The 17,660-nt window shown below is 44.8% G+C and overlaps 1 protein-coding gene across 7 annotated transcripts in view; it reads right to left on the bottom strand.

The window, feature by feature from the left end:
* The window catches only part of STRN (striatin), a 132,427-nt gene extending 126,953 nt beyond the window's left edge, over positions 1-5,474 (bottom strand). For 4 of the 7 annotated variants that reach the window (XM_055240691.2, XM_063618144.1, XM_063618145.1 and 1 more), the window contains exon 1: positions 5,037-5,415. In XM_055240691.2, the coding sequence (XP_055096666.1) occupies positions 5,037-5,270 (234 nt within the window). In that variant the 5' untranslated portion in view covers positions 5,271-5,415. Of the gene's footprint in view, positions 1-5,036 lie in introns of all 7 variants that reach the window. The other 3 variants (XM_055240692.2, XM_063618143.1, XM_063618147.1) reach the window with 3 other exon arrangements.
* Positions 5,475-17,660: the final 12,186 nt, after the last annotated feature.

The raw sequence follows: 17,660 nt of genomic DNA, 5'->3' as shown, positions 1-17,660 counted from the left end.
CTGCACTTTTTTTTTTTTTTTTTCTGAGACAGGGTCTCCTTCTGTCGCCCAGGCTGGAGTGCAGTGGAGTGATCGTGACTCACCGCAGCTTCAAGCTCCCAGGCCCAAGCAATCCTCCCACCTCAGCCTCCCAAATAGCTGGGACTACAGGTGAACACCATCACACCCAGCTAATTAAAAAAAATTTTTTTTTCTGGAGATGGGGTTTTGCCATGTTGCCCAGGCTGGTCTTGAACTCCTAGACTCAAGTGATCCTCCTGCCTCAGCCTCCGAAAGTACTGCGATTACAGGTTTTGAGCCACTGCACCTGGCCCTCTAAATACTGTTAAGTCATCTTTGACTCCCCTTTTTCTCAAACCCCACATTCTATCCTTTAGCACATCTTGTTGGCTCTACCTTCAAAAATGTATTCAGAATCCTCTATTTTGAATATGTATCAAAATACATATTCACATATCTTATCACTACCACCTTAGTTCACCTTCTGCCTGGATTTATTAAAGTAGCCTCCTAACTAGTGCCCCTGCTGCTTCTACTTGTTTTCCCTCCAAGTCTGTTCTGAATCCTTACAAGGGGTCCCTTTTAAAGATGGTGTCACTCCTTTGCTTAAAACATTCCGACGGCTGCTCATCTTGCTGAGGTATAAGGCCAAAGTCCTTACCATGGGCAAGACCCTGTCTGACATGACTTCTTCCATTAGTACCTGTTTGACATGACTTCTTCCATTCTCTTCCTCTACTCTAGCCACTTTTACCTCCTTGATATTCCTTAAAAATACCAAGCGTGCTCCCTTCCCCCAGCTGTTCCTTCTGTGCAGAAAGCTCTTTCCTCACCTTAGAGATCACCTTTTCAGGTCTTAGCTCGAATGGCATCTTATCAGTGAATCCTTTCTTCCCCATTCCACCCTCTCAAATCCTCTTATTTTCCTTCCCGACATTCTATGTATTTATTTATCACTGTCTGTCTGCCTCAACAATTTAAGCTTCATAAGGGCAAGATCTGTATTTTTGCTGTTGTATCTCCGGTGTCTAGAACAAGGCCTGGCATGAAGTAGATGCTTGACAGTGAAAATACAAATTATTAATACCAAAACCCAGAAAATACAAATTATTCATGCCAAAACTCCAGCATACAGCCTCCACACCACATGCCCTAAGCTACTCGATCTTGCCACCTTTTTCATACAACTCTAACACTTCCAGGTAAACATCAGGGCTTCACCTACACCACACACCACATACATATGAAAATCTAGGGCCAATATTTTATTTTTTATTTACATGCCTGCTTTCTCATAAGTCAGTAATTTTCAAATACTGAGCCTTAGGTTCTTATGACCTCATAAAGTTCTTTCCTCCTGCTACTCTCCCCATTCACTGCTAGCTCTTCTCTCCTTCACTATTCTTTTTTTTTCTTAAGATAGAGTCTCACTCTGTCGCCAGGCTAGAGTGCAGTGGCGCAATCTCAGCTCACTGCAACCTTCGCCTCCCAGGTTCAAGCGATTCTCCTGCCTCAGCCTCCCCCACACACCACCACGCTCAGCTAATTTTTGTATTTTTAGTAGAGACAAGGTTTCACCATGTTGGCCAGGACGGTCTCTATCTCTTGACCTCATGATCTGCCTGCCTCGGCCTCCCAAAGTGCTGGGATTACAGGTGTGAGCCACCGTGCCCGGCCTCTCCTTCACTATTCTAAAGAAATTTGTCTTCTTCCCAAATGATAAACACTCTGATTCTTCTATAAGTTATATCATACTAATAACTAGACTGCATGTTTCTTTGAGGTCACAACGCCTCACATCCAGAAATTTTTCTCAAATAGTATTCCTTCTCCAATTCCTTTCACAAATGTAAAGCTCACTAATAATCTTAATCATTCTTTTTTTCCCCCCATGAACTACTGCCTAATTTCAACTGGATGTGAGGAGGGGAGCATTACCAAAAATAAAAAGAGAATTTATCAAATAAGATGGGCAAGAGTAAAATAAATGACAAATAAATAGGTTTTTGCTATAATGTGGCTGTTTCCTTACTCCCAAGATCTGAAGGAGGGAGGAAGCGGTAAAGGCAGGCCAGGCAGATGAGAGCTTGGATTGCCTTTCACAACTCTTCCCTGGCAACCTGAAAGAGCAGGACTGACAGGTCCTTGAAGAGGCAAATTTGACTTAATCTTAAAGGTATTTGTGTTGACTCTGGTGTTAATGGCTTAGGAAGAGATTTAAAAATTAAAAGGAGGACACCAACTGATCCGTATTTCATCACAATGCATTCAACTATTTTACTTCCTATTGTGTTTCTAAGAAAATTCCAGTAGCAAAAGAAAAATAAAGAAGGTTCAAATATAATGATGGTAATGTAAAGAAATAATTTTTTTTCCAATTACATTAATAAGGGGGGACAAAGACCAGAGGTTACTGCAAACTCTTCCCCCCAAAATATATCATACTCATTCTGTTAGGAAAATGACACATTTTTAAAGTTTCTCTGTGGAAACTTTAATTTGAACACAAAACAAAAGATATTGTCAAAAAAGTAGTGTCCTTGGCCGGGCACAGTGGCTCACGCCTGTAATACCAGCACTTTGGGAGGCTGAGGCGGGCAGATCACTGAGGTCAGTAGTTCAAGACCAACCTGGCCAACATTGTGAAATCCCGTCTCTACCAAAAATACAAAAATTAGCCGGGCATGGTGGTGCATGCCTGTAATCCCAGCTACTTGGGAGGCTGAGGCAGAAGGATTGCTTAAACCTGGGAGGCGGAGGCTGCAGTGAGCCAAGACTGCACCACTGCACACCAGCCTGGGCAAGAGAGCAAGACCCTCTCTCCAATAAAAGGAAAAAAAAAAGTAGTCTCTTTAATATGATAAGCACCTATGGGAAAGCTACCTGAAGTTAATAAACATTTGCCACAAACAACCCAGGGAGGGGTGTTTGTAGATGTGTGCATAAAAATTGAAGATCAACTACAGTTACCAGTAAATTGAAAAGTTTAAACAAGGAGAGGGAGTGAACGGGGGGAGGATGGGTTGGAATTCCCCAACTTCTACAGGTAGAAAGGTAAGCATTGTTTTCTGGTGTTTTGTTTTGTTTTTTTACCAAATTAGTGTGACTTATCTACATTCCCAAAACTGGAAAAGAAATTAAATTCTAAGTAACTAATACAAAAATCATTCCCCACAACTGCACAAAATTAAAGTTAAACTTGGCCTTTAACATTTCCTTGCATCCTGAAATCCACACCTTTTACAGAATGCACTGCTAATAAAGATCAATCTACAAGTATTCAAATTTGTTGGAAACTATATAGACAAGGTCAAAGAAGACTTGCAAATATCAGATAGACTAGATCGACTAAATACTAGGGCAACATAACAGTAGGGATGAAAAAGTTGCCAAATAATATAAACATATAACTACAGACTTACAAGGAATCATAGAAACTATTGGTCACTCCCTAACTTCATTCAACTGCTCATTTGTCATCTCTCAGAGGCCTCCCCTGACCACCCCATCTAAAATAGCTGCCCCTATCACAGGCTATTCCTGAACTCTGACTTATTTCTTCCTCACAGCAGTTGCCACTATAAGCCATTATATTCTATAGGCGCATTTGCTGGACTGTCTGCCTCTCCACTAAAATATAAACTCCATGAAGGCAGAAGCTTGGTCGGTTTTCTTTAATCACAGGGCCTAGACACATAGCTGGCACTCAATACACAGGTGCTGAATAAATAAATGATAAAACTGAAACCCAGAGAGGTTAAAGGATTTCCTCAAGGTCACAGAGCTAGCAACAAACACAGCCCTTACTATAACCTTGTCTACTATAGCCCTGTGTGTTCGCTCTTTCCATAGCCACTTCCACTAAACCACAGAGCTTGTTCCAGGACATGATTCTATTTAACAGATTTCTCCTCTTTTTTTTCTTAAGCGCCAAAGAAAATACATGTTACCAAAAAAAGTGACACACTGGGTAGCATTTTAAACTCAAGTGTTTCGCCAACTAAAACTATACTCAAATTTCATAAGTATACAGGCTTAGTCCGTAAAACAGTAAGGCACAACTATTCACAGTTCTTTAAGTTCCTTTTGAAATTGGTGTGTATGCCCTGGAAGTTTTAAGAACAACCACTGAAAACTTACTCACCAATTCTGAATGGCCTGTCAAGTATCAGCCTCACTTTCATTCTTTTCAGAGCCCACAGTTATCTCCTCCCTGGATATACTTTATCTTGCAGATTATGCAAGGCAATGTAACTAACTTCAATGCCCCTTTAGTTCCTTTTAAAGTACAAGAAAATCTCCCAAAACACTGAACATAAAATTAACCCTTGGGAAGTTTCAGATTCTGAGAACAGGAACCATCTCTTAACCATTCTCTCTGACTGCGATCATCTAGGTCCTTCATTCAAAATGCATTAATTAGAAATACCTAAAAGAAACGTGGGAGGGGGCCGGGGGGTCGGAAGAAAGTAGAGAAGAGACAGTTCCATATATAAAAAATGGAGCTGATACACGAATAACACTTTTGCCCAACGTCAACTTCTCGCTTCGAGTCAAGGCCTCACTGACACAACTTCTGTTGTTTTCTTGATCACCTTCCTTGAAGAGAGGGGCCAAAGCCGGCACGTTCTGCGGAGACTGTCTCTAGACCTAGGATGGGGCACACCAGGGCAGCGGACGATTTGCTCCGCGTCTCTCAAAACTACTGCCAGCCCAATTAGTAAACCGAGAGGGCAGCTCTGAGATGCAGGATGGCCAGAGAGTTGAAATGAGCCTGGGAGTTAAGAGTGGGATGGGGCGGACAGACAGGCGTGGGGAGGGTAAACAACGCACCAGGAGCGGGAGTGAGAACAGGGTCGAGGTGGGGTCAGCGAAAGCCAAAAGGCGAAGAGAAGGGGACGGGGCTCCGGGTGGGATGGGCGGCAGCAAAGGGGGAGGGGACGCGAGAAGGCTGGGGGAGGGGGAGAAGGGTCCGGGGCGGGGCGGAAGGGAGCAAAGAGGCGGGATGAAGACGGCCAGGCCGGGAGGGTCTTTACCTGCAGCTCCGCCCGCTCCACCTCCCACTGGGCTCTCTCCACCTCGAAGCGGGCCCACTCGTGCTGCAGGAAGTGCAGGATCCCCGGGAGACTGTACTGGGCTCGGGCCGCCCCCGCCGCGGCCGCCCCGTCGCCGGCCGCGGCAGCCTCCGCCAGAGGCCCGAGCCCCTTGGCACCGCCGGCGCCTGGGTGGTTGTTGCTGAAGAAGACGCCGGGACCCGCCTGCTCGTCCATGGCGGCCGCAAGTACCTGGGGAGCTGCCCCGGCGCCCAGCAGCGGAGGCAACAGCGGCGGCAAGCAGCGCCTCCTCCTCCCTCCGCCGCTCCCGCCCACACCCCAGTCAGCAGGGAGCAGCCGCCTGGGCGCGGGGGCCGGCCGAGCCCGTGACGGGCCGGGAAATGGGTCAACTGCGGCGCGCTGGCGGCCCGGGGCTTGCCGGGAAATGTAGTCGCGGGGCGGGACGCGGGCGAGCGCGGCCCGGGCGGCCTGTAGGGCTGCGCCTCAGCTTGGGCGTGGCCTCGGGCCCGCCCCGCCCCGGCTCGCCGCGGAGGGGCCGGCTGGGCGGGGAGCGCGGGTTTCCTCTGGCGCCGGCTGAGCGCGGGCGGGCGGCTCTCCAGCTTTCCTCGCACGCGGAAGTTCGCGGGCGGCGCTCCCTGTTGCATTCACACACACACACACACACGCGGAAGTTATCACGCCAAGATATCAGCCGAGCTTCACATCTTTTAAGGCTTCCTGGCCGTTCTGTGAAAAAACAGGCTCAAAGCGAGCTACCCGGTGCGGCCGCGGGACGGGGGTTCTCCCGCCAGCTGCCCTGCGTGCTCTGGCTTCGGCTCCGTCTTCGGAGTTTCTCTCACCCTAGACGCTCCTCCATTCTGCCAATCTGCGGGTCGCTGTCGCTCCTGCCTTTCTCTTTTGACTCGAGGGGCTCAAACCTGTTACCTGACCAGTTTTCATTTCTAAGGAACGCCGATCACCTTTCTAAGACAATGCCGCAGCTTTCTGCTGCTGTTTCCAAATTGTGGTTTGTTGACAGCCCATCTGAAAAACTGCTCCGTTGAAGTTTCTTTCCCTTTGCAGTCCACCTGCAGTAAATCCTGTAAAAGTTTTAGCATCCAATAACAGATGTTCTGTTACTTGGGTCTCATTTTTCCTATCTTATTCCCGCTGATATTTACTCTACTTAATTGAACAAATATTTAGATTATCGGTTTTCTCCTGCGCTGGGAATATTAACATAAATGACATCGTTTCTGTCATCAAAGATTGGCATATGATCAAATATCACAAAGCCTTAATTTAAAAGCTACACCACCTTGAAAAAGCAAGTTCTCTTTCTGCTCTATAGCGCAGTCTTAGATATCCTGGCCCCTCCGTTTTCACTTGTCCTGTTCCCAGTTTCTTTCACGATTCACCTGCCAACTGGCAACAGCATCCGCCTACCAAAGGTACACCAAAGTCCTTTCCTTTTAAGTTACTCCCTGTAAATATTTGCCTTCTCCGAAGTCTGACAATACGTCACTATAAATTCACACTACAACAGTGGCAAAAAGGAAGGCCCCTGAAAACAATTTAACAAATGCAAATGAAATTAAGCACTTATTTTGTCACCCTAACAAGTTATCTGGAATTCTTACGTTTTGTAGGACATACTTGTGGGTTATCAGACTTGATGGCCATGAAAAAATGTAAAGATCTAGGCTGCTGAGTGACATGTCAGGGAAAGACATCCTGTCCCTGTCCTCTTTCCCCTCCCCCCTTTCCCATGGCTACTTGCAGAAAGGACAGGAAACACATTGTGTCTGCTCTGGTTGCAAATAAAGATGGAGAACTCTCTTCTCTTGGTTAATTAATGTTTCTGCTTTATGAATTCATTCTTTATTATCATCAAAGATTGATCCAGGCCTGGCCAAATTCCCTGTGCCATAACTTATTTTGGCTGTCAGTGTCCTTTGAGATACAGCCGAGTCTTCCCATTTACAGCTGAAGGACTAAATTCCAAAAAAATTGAGACTTGTCAACAATGAGGCCTTGAGTGACAGGACATATCCAACAATTCCTTTAAGTCAATTCATAGCAGACACAAAATGTAATTAAATTTATAGATAATCTGGACTACCACACATATACAAAAACTATTTTAATTCATAGTTCAACTTTATTACTCACAATACTTTTTTTTGCTTTACGAGGACTCATTTACATTTTGGCCGGGCGCCATGGCTCACGCCTGTAATCCCAGCACTTTGGGAGGCCGAGGCGGGTAGATCACTGGAGCCTGGGAGTTGTGGGCAGGAGGCAGGAGAATAGAGTCTGGAGGCAGAGAACATAAAGTAGATTCATGCTGACTTCCTAGAACTGAATCAAATGGAAATACTTCAGCTATAACAGGAAATGTCCTCTCCATTTACATAGGGCGTACACCAACTAAATGACGTTGTAACTTTACTTCATCCTCTTCATTTACATAAGGCGTACACCAAGTAACCAGTGGAAACCTCTAGAGGGTATTCAAACCCCAGAAAATTCTGTAACGGGACTCTTGAGCCCCTATGCTTGGGCCTGCCCCCGCCCTGTGGAGCCTACTTTCATTTTCAACAAATCTCTGTTTTTGTTGCTTCATTCTTTCCTTGCTTTGTGCGTTTTTTCCAATTCTTTGTTCAAGATTTCAACAACCTGGACACCCCCCACCGGTAACAGTTGGAGACCAGCCCGGACAACATGGCAAAACCCGTCTCTACTAAGAATACAAAAATTAGCCAGGCGTGGTGGCACATGCCTGTAGTCCCAGCTACTTGGGAGGCTGAGGTACAATAATCGCGTGAACCCAGGAGGCAGACGTTGCAGTGAGCCAAGATCATGACACTGCACTCCAGCCTAGGCAATACAGTGAGACTCTGATTCAAAAAAAATTTTTTTTTTAAAAGAAGGCCTTCCCTAAGAGTTCTGGTGCCCTAAGTTGCCTTAAAACTATAGGACTATGAATCCCACAATTTTCACTTATTGGGCCTGGCACGGTGGCTCATGCCTGTAATCCTAGCACTTTGGAAGGCCGAGGCGGGTGGATTGCCTGAGCTCAGGAGTTCAAGACCAGCCTGGGCAACACTGAGAAACCCCGTCTCTACTAAAATACAAAAAAAATTAGCTGGGCGTGGCAGCTTGTGCCTGTAATCCCAGCTCAATTCTCTCATTTTTTAATATGGGAATAATAGTCACCTAATAAAGTTGCTGTGAAGTTAAATGAGAGAAAAAAAGTAAATCCCCTCTCATAGTGCCTACTATATGGTATATTACGGAATAGTGATAGCTATTATTGCAATAGAGTTCACAAGAGTAACTGAAACAATATATGTAAAAGAAACAGTCCCTTGTAAATTCTAGGGGCTCAATAATTGTTCTCTCCTTTCTCATCCCCTATTCAAAACTTTAAATTAGTAGAGTTAAAATAATCTTTAAAAAACAAAAACAGGGCCAGGTGCGGTGGCTCACGCCTGTAATCCCAGCACTTTGGGAGGCCAAGGTGGGCAAATCACGAGGTCAGGAGTTCGAGACCAGCCTGGCCAACGTGGGAAACCCCGTCTCTACTAAAAATTCAAAAAATTAGCTGGGTGTAGTGGCAGGTGCCTGTAATCCCAGCTACTCGAGAAGCTGAGGCAGGAGAATCACTTGAACCCGGGAGGAGGAGGTTGCAGTGAGCTAAGATTGTGCCACTGCCCTCCAGATTGAGCAGTAGAGGGAGACTCCGTCTCAAAAAAAAAACAGGCCGGACGGCGGTGGCTCACGCCTATAATCCCAGCACTTTGGGAGGCAGAGGTGGGTGGATCACCTGAGGTCAGGAGTTTGAGACCAGCCTGGCCAACATGGTAAAACCCCATCTCTACCAAAAATACAAAAAAAATTAGCCAGGCATGGTGGTGCGTGCTTGTAGTCCCAGCTACTCTAGAGGCTGAAGCAAGTGAATCGCTTGAAACCAGGAGGCGGAGGTTGCAGTGAGCCAAGATCGCGCCATTGCACTGCAGCCTGGGCAACAACAGCAAAACTCCGTCTCCAAAAACAAAAACAAAAACAAAAACAAAAAAACCCATGAAAACAAAAACAACTCCCCCCGCCCAAAAAAAAAAACTAACGTCTATGCCTAATCATTAAGCCTCAGATCTCCACGTGTTGTGATCATTTTATAATAAAGCCAAAATGACAGAAAATAAGGATTCCTTTCCCAGTACACAGAACAATTGTCAAAATACTGATTTTATATATCACTATAATGAGTTTACAGTGAAAATTGTGAAATGTTGAAAGGTTCTTTAGATACTGGGAGTTTTTTTTTTTTTTTTTTTTTTTGAGACAGAGTCTCGCTCTGTTGCCAGGCTGGAGTGTGGTGGCACGATCTTGGCTCACTCCAACCTCCACCTCCCGGGTTCAAGTGATTCTCCTGCCTCTACCTCCCGAGTAGCTGGGATTACAGGCACACGCTACCACGCCCAGCTAATTTTTCGTATTTTTAGTAGAGACAGAGTTTCACCATGTTGACCAGGATGGTCTCAATCTCTTGACCTCATGATCTGCCCACCTTGGCCTCCCAAAGTGCTGGAATTACAGACGTGAGCCACTGCGCGCTCGGCTTTTTTTTTTTTTTTGACAGAGTCTCGCTCTATCACCCAGGCTGGAGTGCAGTGGTGTGATCTCGGTTCACTGCGATCTCCACCTCCCAGGTTCAAGCGATTCCCCTGCCTCAGCCTCCCCAGTAGCTGGGACTACAGGCACACACCACCACGCCTGGCTAATTTTTTGTATTTTAGTAGAAACAGGGTTTCACCATGTTGGCTAGGATGGTCTCGATCTCCTGTCCTCATGATCTGCCCGCCTCGGCCTCCCAAAGTGCCCGGATTACAGGCATGAGCCACCGTGCCCTGTCGAGTGTTTACTGTTTTTCAGTTTATATGTGTATGCTTTGTGGGATGAGGATTATAGATCTATAAAATGACAATTCACCTGCTCTTTTGAAAAATGTGTCAGGCCAAGTGCAGTGGCTCAGGCCTGTAATCCCAGCACTTTGTGGGGCAGAGGCAGTCTGATTACTTGAGGTCAGGAGTTCGAGACCAGCCTCGCCAACATCGTGAAACCCTGTTCTCTACTAAAAATATAGAAATTAGCTTGGCATGGTGGTGCGTGCCTATAATCCCAGCTACTTGGGAGGCTGAGGCAGGAGAATCGCTTGAACCTGGGAGCCAAGGTTACAGTGAGCCGAGATCTCACAACTGCACTCCAGCCTGGTGACAAGGCAAGAGTCCTTCTCAATAAATGAATGAATGGGCCGGGCGCGGTGGCTCACGCTTGTAATCCCAGCACTTTGGGAGGTCGAGGCGGGCGGATCACGAGGTCAGGAGATCGAGACCACAGTGAAACCCCGTCTCTACTAAAAATACAAAAAATTAGCCGGGCGTGGTGGCGGGCGCCTGTAGTCCCAGCTACTCGGAGAGGCTGAGGCAGGAGAATGGCGTGAACCTGGGTGGCGGAGCTTGCAGTGAGCCGAGACTACGCCACTGCACTCCAGCCTGGGCGACAGAGCGAGACTCCGTCTCAAAAAAAAAAAAATAATAAATAAATAAATAAATAAATGAATAAATAAATGAAGTTTGTCATTAAAATGAATGGTTCTTTTTTTTTTAGACGGACAAATATTTCACATAAATTCAATCACTTAATATGTGTTTTTTTGTGACTGGTTTCTTACTGTAATGTTTTCTGTTTGTTTGCTTGTATTTGAGACGGGGTCTTGCTCTGTCGCCCAGGCTGGAGTGCACTGGCGCCATCAGCTCACTGCAACCTCTGCTTAATGGATTTAGGTGATTCTCCTGCCTTAGCCTCTCAAGTAGGTGGGACTACAGGGGCGGGCACCACCATGCCTGGCTAATTTTTGTATTTTTCATAGAGACAGGGTTTTGCCATGTTGGCCAAGCCAGTCTTGAACTTCTGAGCTCAAGTGATCTGCCCACCTCAGCCTCCCAAAGTGCTGGGATTACAGGTGTGAGCCACTGTGCCCAGCGTATTTTTCTAAAACTGTCCAAAATGACCAGTTATTTGGAGCTCTGACTCTTTAACTGCTCAAAGAAAGGTCTTTAAGTTGAACTTGATGGCTCTTTTACAGTTATGGCCAGGAAAAAAAAAAAAAAAAAAAGAACTGCTTGATTGACAGGAGAAAGGCCTCCCCAAGGATTAAGAGAACTTCAGGGAATAGAAATATGCAATAACCCATTGTTTATCCACCTCTTCTACCACCTGCTCACTCCCTAATCTCTCCCACCTCTCCTTTTTGCCTGCCCTGCTTCAGGGGGCCAGTCTCTGTTTCTACCTTTCTCAGATTCCAGCCAAACTTACTCCCTAAATTTGAAGTCTGGTAATGGCTGGGTTGGGGAAACAGCCAGTAATAAGTTAGGAATGAAGGAATTGTAGCATCTAAAATTTTTCTTGGAGTCCAAGAATTACATCTATACCAGTCTTGTGATAGGATGAGGAAATTGCTCATATCGGTTGTTGTCATTGTTACTATTATTTTCTTTTGGAAGAGTATGATTGAAGTTAGGGAGTTGCCTAATTTTAATTTCTAAATTGATGTTTTATTTCATTAAATTTAATAAGTTTAACGAAATAAAAATTTAAAATTAAAGTTAATTTTGTAGTGACTGATATTTAGAGAAATAGATACTTCAAATCTAAAATCAGGATTACTTTGACAAATCTAAATATCTAACACAGGGGAGATTGAAATGATAATACAGCTCTGAATCTGTAGCAAGACTTCCCTTGGAATATTAATGGTGATCAACTTCAGATTCTATTTCTCTAAGCAAAGGTAAACTGGTTTTTGAACACATTCTTTTCCTTTCTCCCCATCAATCCTATGCCTTGCTTCCCTACTCCTTTTCTCTTTTAAAATTTCCAATGAATGTAGGCTCTATTCAACAGATTGTTTTCTTTTAGTAACTAAGGTGTCCTCATTTCTAAGCCAGAAACTGAATTTCAAACAATTAACGTCTACTTCATTACATAAAAATAACTGTGTGTGTATGTGTGTTGTATAGAAAAAGAACATTTTTTATGAGCTTGCTATTCCTGTCAACTCTGCAGCTGAGATGCACTCATTTCCAGGTATAGCCACTTTCTCACCAGACGACACTCAATTTTCATTTAGGCTTGAATTGCTCAAAACAGTACTGCCTTCCCAAGCTCCCACCTGGTAGTGCTTAGACATAAATTAAGATGATCCTCGAAAAAATTCAAATGTGGTACAATATTTTTTACAAATATGATGGGCGAGGGGGAGGTGGAACGAAATCTGGGCACTGTGCAAAAAAAACGAGAAATGAATGAAGTTGAAGAAATCCAATACATTTTGTTTCATTTTGAACACACTGTTTTCCTTAGATTTTCTATAACAGGATTTAACCTATTTCGCTTGTACTATATCTCTCTCCCTCTACTTTCCAGGCCCTCAATACACTACTGTTGTTCAATATGTGTTAATTATAGTACTTGCAGTTGTTCTCTGTAATGGAAAATTCTATCATTATCTATGTTATCTTCTTTCCCAGATTTCCCCTCAGCTGCAGGACATGAAGTAACAAGAGTGGGAGTGGTTGGAACCAGCTTATATACACTTTCACGTGAACTCTAATACGTAACATTATTCCTGACAAACTGATTGTATTCAAGCTTAAGGAGCCAATACATAAAAATTCATTGTAGGGGAAAAAGATAATTTAAATAACATGGTTTTTAGTATATGGCAATAACCAAATTAATGCTGCAACTTTTCTTTATAAGAATGTAGCCAGATTAAAATGTTAAAAAAGGAAGAGTATAAATAAGCTAGAAGATGAGGGTGGGATGGGGAGCATTTTGGGCAAAATTGAAATACCCTGAGGAAGAAAAGTACACGGTATATTTGATATGTTGAAAGAACTCCAACATGGCGAGCACATAAAGAGCAACATAAAAGTAATAGTGGCCAGGGGCGGTGGCTCACGCTTGTAATCCCAGCACTTTGGGAGGCCGAGGCCGGCAGATCACGAGGTCAGGAGATCGAGACCACGGTGAAACCCCGTCTACTAAAAATACAAAAAATTAGTCGGGCGTGGTGGCAGGCGCCTGTAGTCCCAGCTACTCGGAGAGGCTGAGGCAGGAGAATGGCGTGAACCCGGGAGGCGGAGCTTGCAGTGAGCCGAGATTGCGCCACTGCACTCCAGCCTGGGTGACAGAGCGAGACTCCGTCTCAAAAAAAAAAAAAAATAATAATAGTGATTACTTTTTTTTTTTTTTTTTTTGGAGAAGGAGTTTCGCTCTGTCACCCAGGCTGGAGTCAGGTGGCATAATCGTAGCTCACTGCAACCTCTGTCTCTTGGGTTCAAGTGATCCTCTTGCCTCAGCCTCCCAAGTAGCTGGGACTACTGGCATGCGCCACCATACCCGGCTAATTTTGTATTTTTAGTAGAGATGGGGTTTCTCCATGTTGGTCAGGCTGGTCTCGAACTCCCGACCTCAGGTGATCCACCCGTCTTGGCCTCCCAAAATGATGGGATTACAGGCGTGAGCCACTGTGCCTGGCCACAAAGTTCTATTTTTTAAAACACAAATGCAACATAGTTATTATAATTAATAATAATTATTATTATTATTTGAGATGGAGTCTTGCTCTGTCGCCCAGGCTGGAGTGCAGTGGTGCTATCTTGGCTCACTTCAAGCTCCGCCTCCCAGGTTCATGCCATTCTCCTGCCTCAGCCTCCTGAGTAGCTAGGACTACAGGCGCCCACCACCACACCTGGCTAATTTTTTTTTTTTGTACTTTTAGCAGAGATGGGGTTTCACCGTGTTACCAGGATGGTCTCGATCTCCTGACCTCATGATCCGCCCACCTCGGCCTCCCAAAGTGCTGGGATTACAAGAGTGAGCTACCACGCCCAGCCCACACTTTATATATATATATATATAGACACGCTTTGTATATACATATGTGTGTGTGTGTGTGTGTGTGTCTATATATATATATATAAAAATAAATATATATATATACTGGAAATATGGAAATATAGTTTCCAGTTTATATATACATACATAAACTGGAAGTAAATTACCTAAGATTAGCATACTGACTAAGTCAATAATGGTACATCCATTATTAAGTAACCATCAAAAAATGATTCCTACTGGTGGTGGCTCACGCCTGTAATTGCAGCCCTTGGGAGGCTGAAGTGGGCGGATTACTTGAGACCAGGAGTTCGAGACCAGCCCAGCCAACATGGCAAAACCCCGTCTCTACTAAAAATACAAAGATTAGTTGGGCGTGGAGGCATGCGCCTGTAGTTCCAGCTACTCGGGAGGCGGAGGTTGCGGTGAGCCGACATTGTGCCACTGCACTCCAGCCTGAGCGACAGGGCAAGACTGTCTCAAAAAAACAAAACAAAACTTAGCTCAGTATAATTTTTCTAAATTATGATTAAGGGACCGGGGTCCGAGTCTGACGCCTATAATCCCAGCACTTTGGAAGGCCGAAGCAAACGGATCGTTTTGAGTTCAGGAGTTCAAGACCCGCCTAGGCAACACGTGAAACCCTGTCTCTACAAAAAAAAAAAAAATTTAGCTAGGCATGGTAGCATGTGCCTGTAGCCCCAGCTACTTGTGAGGCTGAGGCAGGCTGGGCGCTGTGGCTCACGTCTGTAATCCCAACACTTTGGGAAGCTGAAGTGTGAGGATAACATGAGCCCAGGAAGCTGAGGCTCAGTGAGCTGTGATCATGCCACTGCACTCCAGGCTGGGCAATGGAGGGAGACCCTGTTTCAAAAAATAATAATAAATAAATAATAAATTAAAAAATGATTAAGATGTGAAATTCTTAATAAAATTCTGTGAAGCCCATAGATAATACTTTCATAAGGTTTTAGATATGAGAGAACTGGAAATGAGTTTGTAATTATTAAATCAGGTTTTAAAAATAATCCATCTAGTGGAAAGCATTGAGGCAAGAAATTTATTTATAGTTCTACTCTAGCCATGTCTGACATCAACCTGAAAATTCCAACTGAGATTTAAGAATTCTAATATCAAAAATAAACTGGAGGAAAAAAAGAAAATGTAGGGATAATAATTCATATAAATAAATGTCTTCAATATTGGGATAATTATATCCATCATTCGGCATTGTTTAAATGAAAATAAATAATGGGTATGAAGTGTCTAACAGTGCTTCGAACACAACATAAATGGTCATTCTGACAGTACCAACCTGTACTATTTTAACTTCTATATCTGGATTATGTTTAGTGGGTTGTTTTTTGTTGTTGCTGTTGTTTTGAGTCAGGGTCCCTTTCTGTCACCCAGACTGGAGTGCAGTAGCGTGATGATAGCTCACTGTAAACTTGAACTCCTGGGCTCAAGTGTGTCTCCTGTGTCAGTCTCCCAAGCTCTCGCTATGTTATACAGGATGGGCTCGAAGTCCTGGCCTCAAGCAATCCTCCTATCTCAGCCTTCCGAAGAGCTGGGATTACAGGCATCAGCCACCATGCCCAGCCTTGTTTACTGTATTTTACACTGTCATACTGTGATAGTAGTTCTACACACATGTAAAGACTACTTGTCAGACTAAATAATGTTATGTACCAATACTAAAGGACTGGCCAAAAATTCTCTTGATAAAAATAAGCAGGACAAATATTCAGCTATCTGTACTTTTCTTTTTAATGTGTAAAAGATCAGAGAGGATATTTACTAAATTTTCTCATTTTATAGATGAGAAAACTGAAGCCCCAAAGAGTCAGGTTGTCTAAACTTCTATTCCTAGTTGATGACAGAACCTATTTAGAACAGGGATACTTGCCTCATCAGGGCTGAGTTTTCTCTAATTAAGAAATCAGGCCTCGTCTGGGCGCAGTGGCTCACGCCTGTAATCCCAGCACCTTGGGAGGCTGAGGTGGACGGCTCACGAGGTCAGGAGATCGAGATCGTTCTGGCTAACACGGTGAAACCCTGTCTCTACTAAAAATACAAAAAATTAGCTGGGCGTGGTGGCGGGCGCCTGTAGTCCCAGCTACTCAGGAGGCTGAGGCAGGAGAATGGCATGAACCTGGGAGGCAGAGCTTGCAGTCAGCCGAGATCCGCGCCAATGCACTCCAGCCTGGGCGACAGAGCGAGACTCTGTCTCGGAAAAAAAAAAAACAAAAAAACTTAGGCCTAGGCGCCCGGTGGCTCATGCCTGTCATCTCAGCACGTTGGGAGGCCGAGGTGGGCAGATCACCTGAGGTCGGAAGTTCAAGGTCAGCCTGGCCAACATGGCGAAACCCCATCTCTACTAAAAATACAAAAATTATTAGGGCATTGTGGCGGGCGCCTGTAATCCCAGCTACTTGGGAGGCTGAAGCAGGAGAGTAGCTTGAACCCAAGAGACGGAGGTTGCAGTGAGCTGAGATCAAGCCACTGCACTCCAGCCTGGGCGACAGAGTGAGACTCCGTCTCAAAAAAAAAAAGAATTCAGGCTGGGCGCAGTGGCTCATGCCTGTAATCCCACCACTTTGGGAAGCTGAGGAGGGAGGATCGCTGCAGTCCAGGAGTTTGTGGCTCTAGTGAACTACGATGACAACACTGCAATCTAGCCCTTGTGACAGGGCAAGACCCTGTCTCAAAAAATAGTAATAATTCAAATGTATATTGATTAGTGAGAACTTAGCAAATCGGATACTTTGTCTTGAACTATGAAAACTGCTCAGATTATGCTTCAGAAAGAATTACTGGCTATAATGTTGCTTCTTTTAGCTTCATGATGCTGGATGTTCATAATCAAATAAATAAGATTATTTAGGTTGAGAAAAAGCTCATGGGTTGGGCAGCAAAACAAATTAATAATCTTCAAACAGGCCGGGCGCGGTGGCTCACGCTTGTAATCCCAGCACTTTGGGAGGCCGAGGCGGGCGGATCACGAGGTCAGGAGATCGAAACCACGGTGAAACCCCGTCTCTACCAAAAATACAAAAAAAATTAGCCGGGCGTGGTGGCGGGCGCCTGTAGTCCCAGCTACTCGGAGAGGCTGAGGCAGGAGAATGGCGTGAACCCGGGAGGCAGAGCTTGCAGTGAGCCGAGATGGTGCCACTGCACTCCAGCCTGGGAGACAGAGCGAGACTCCGTCTCAAAAAAAAAAAAAATAAAAAAAATAATCTTCAAACAGATCTTCCCTTTACAGATATGATCACAGAAAACTAGAAGTTGTCAGTGACTTAGAAGGGTCTAGAGAAGGCCAGGCACGGTGGCTCACGCCTGTAATCCCAGCACTTTGGGAGGCCGAGGCGGGTGGATCACCTGAGTTCAGGAGTTCAAGATCAGCTTGACCAACATGGAGAAACCCTGTCTCTACTAAAAAGACAAAATTAGCCAGTCACAGTGGTGCATGCCTGTAATCCCAGTTACTTGGGATGCTGAGGCAGGAGAATCACTTGAACCCAGAAGGCGGAGGTTGAGGTGAGCCGAGATCGTGCCATTGCACTCCAGCCTGGGCAACAAGAGTGAAACTCTGCCTCAAAAAAAACCAAAAAACAAAAACAGAAGGGTCTAGAGAAAGCATAAAGATGTATTGAGACAGAG

This window comes from Symphalangus syndactylus, chromosome 14, assembly GCF_028878055.3.
Source record: "Symphalangus syndactylus isolate Jambi chromosome 14, NHGRI_mSymSyn1-v2.1_pri, whole genome shotgun sequence".
NCBI classification, from domain to species: Eukaryota; Metazoa; Chordata; class Mammalia; order Primates; family Hylobatidae; genus Symphalangus; species Symphalangus syndactylus.
This window is presented reverse-complemented; position numbering and strand designations above follow the sequence as displayed.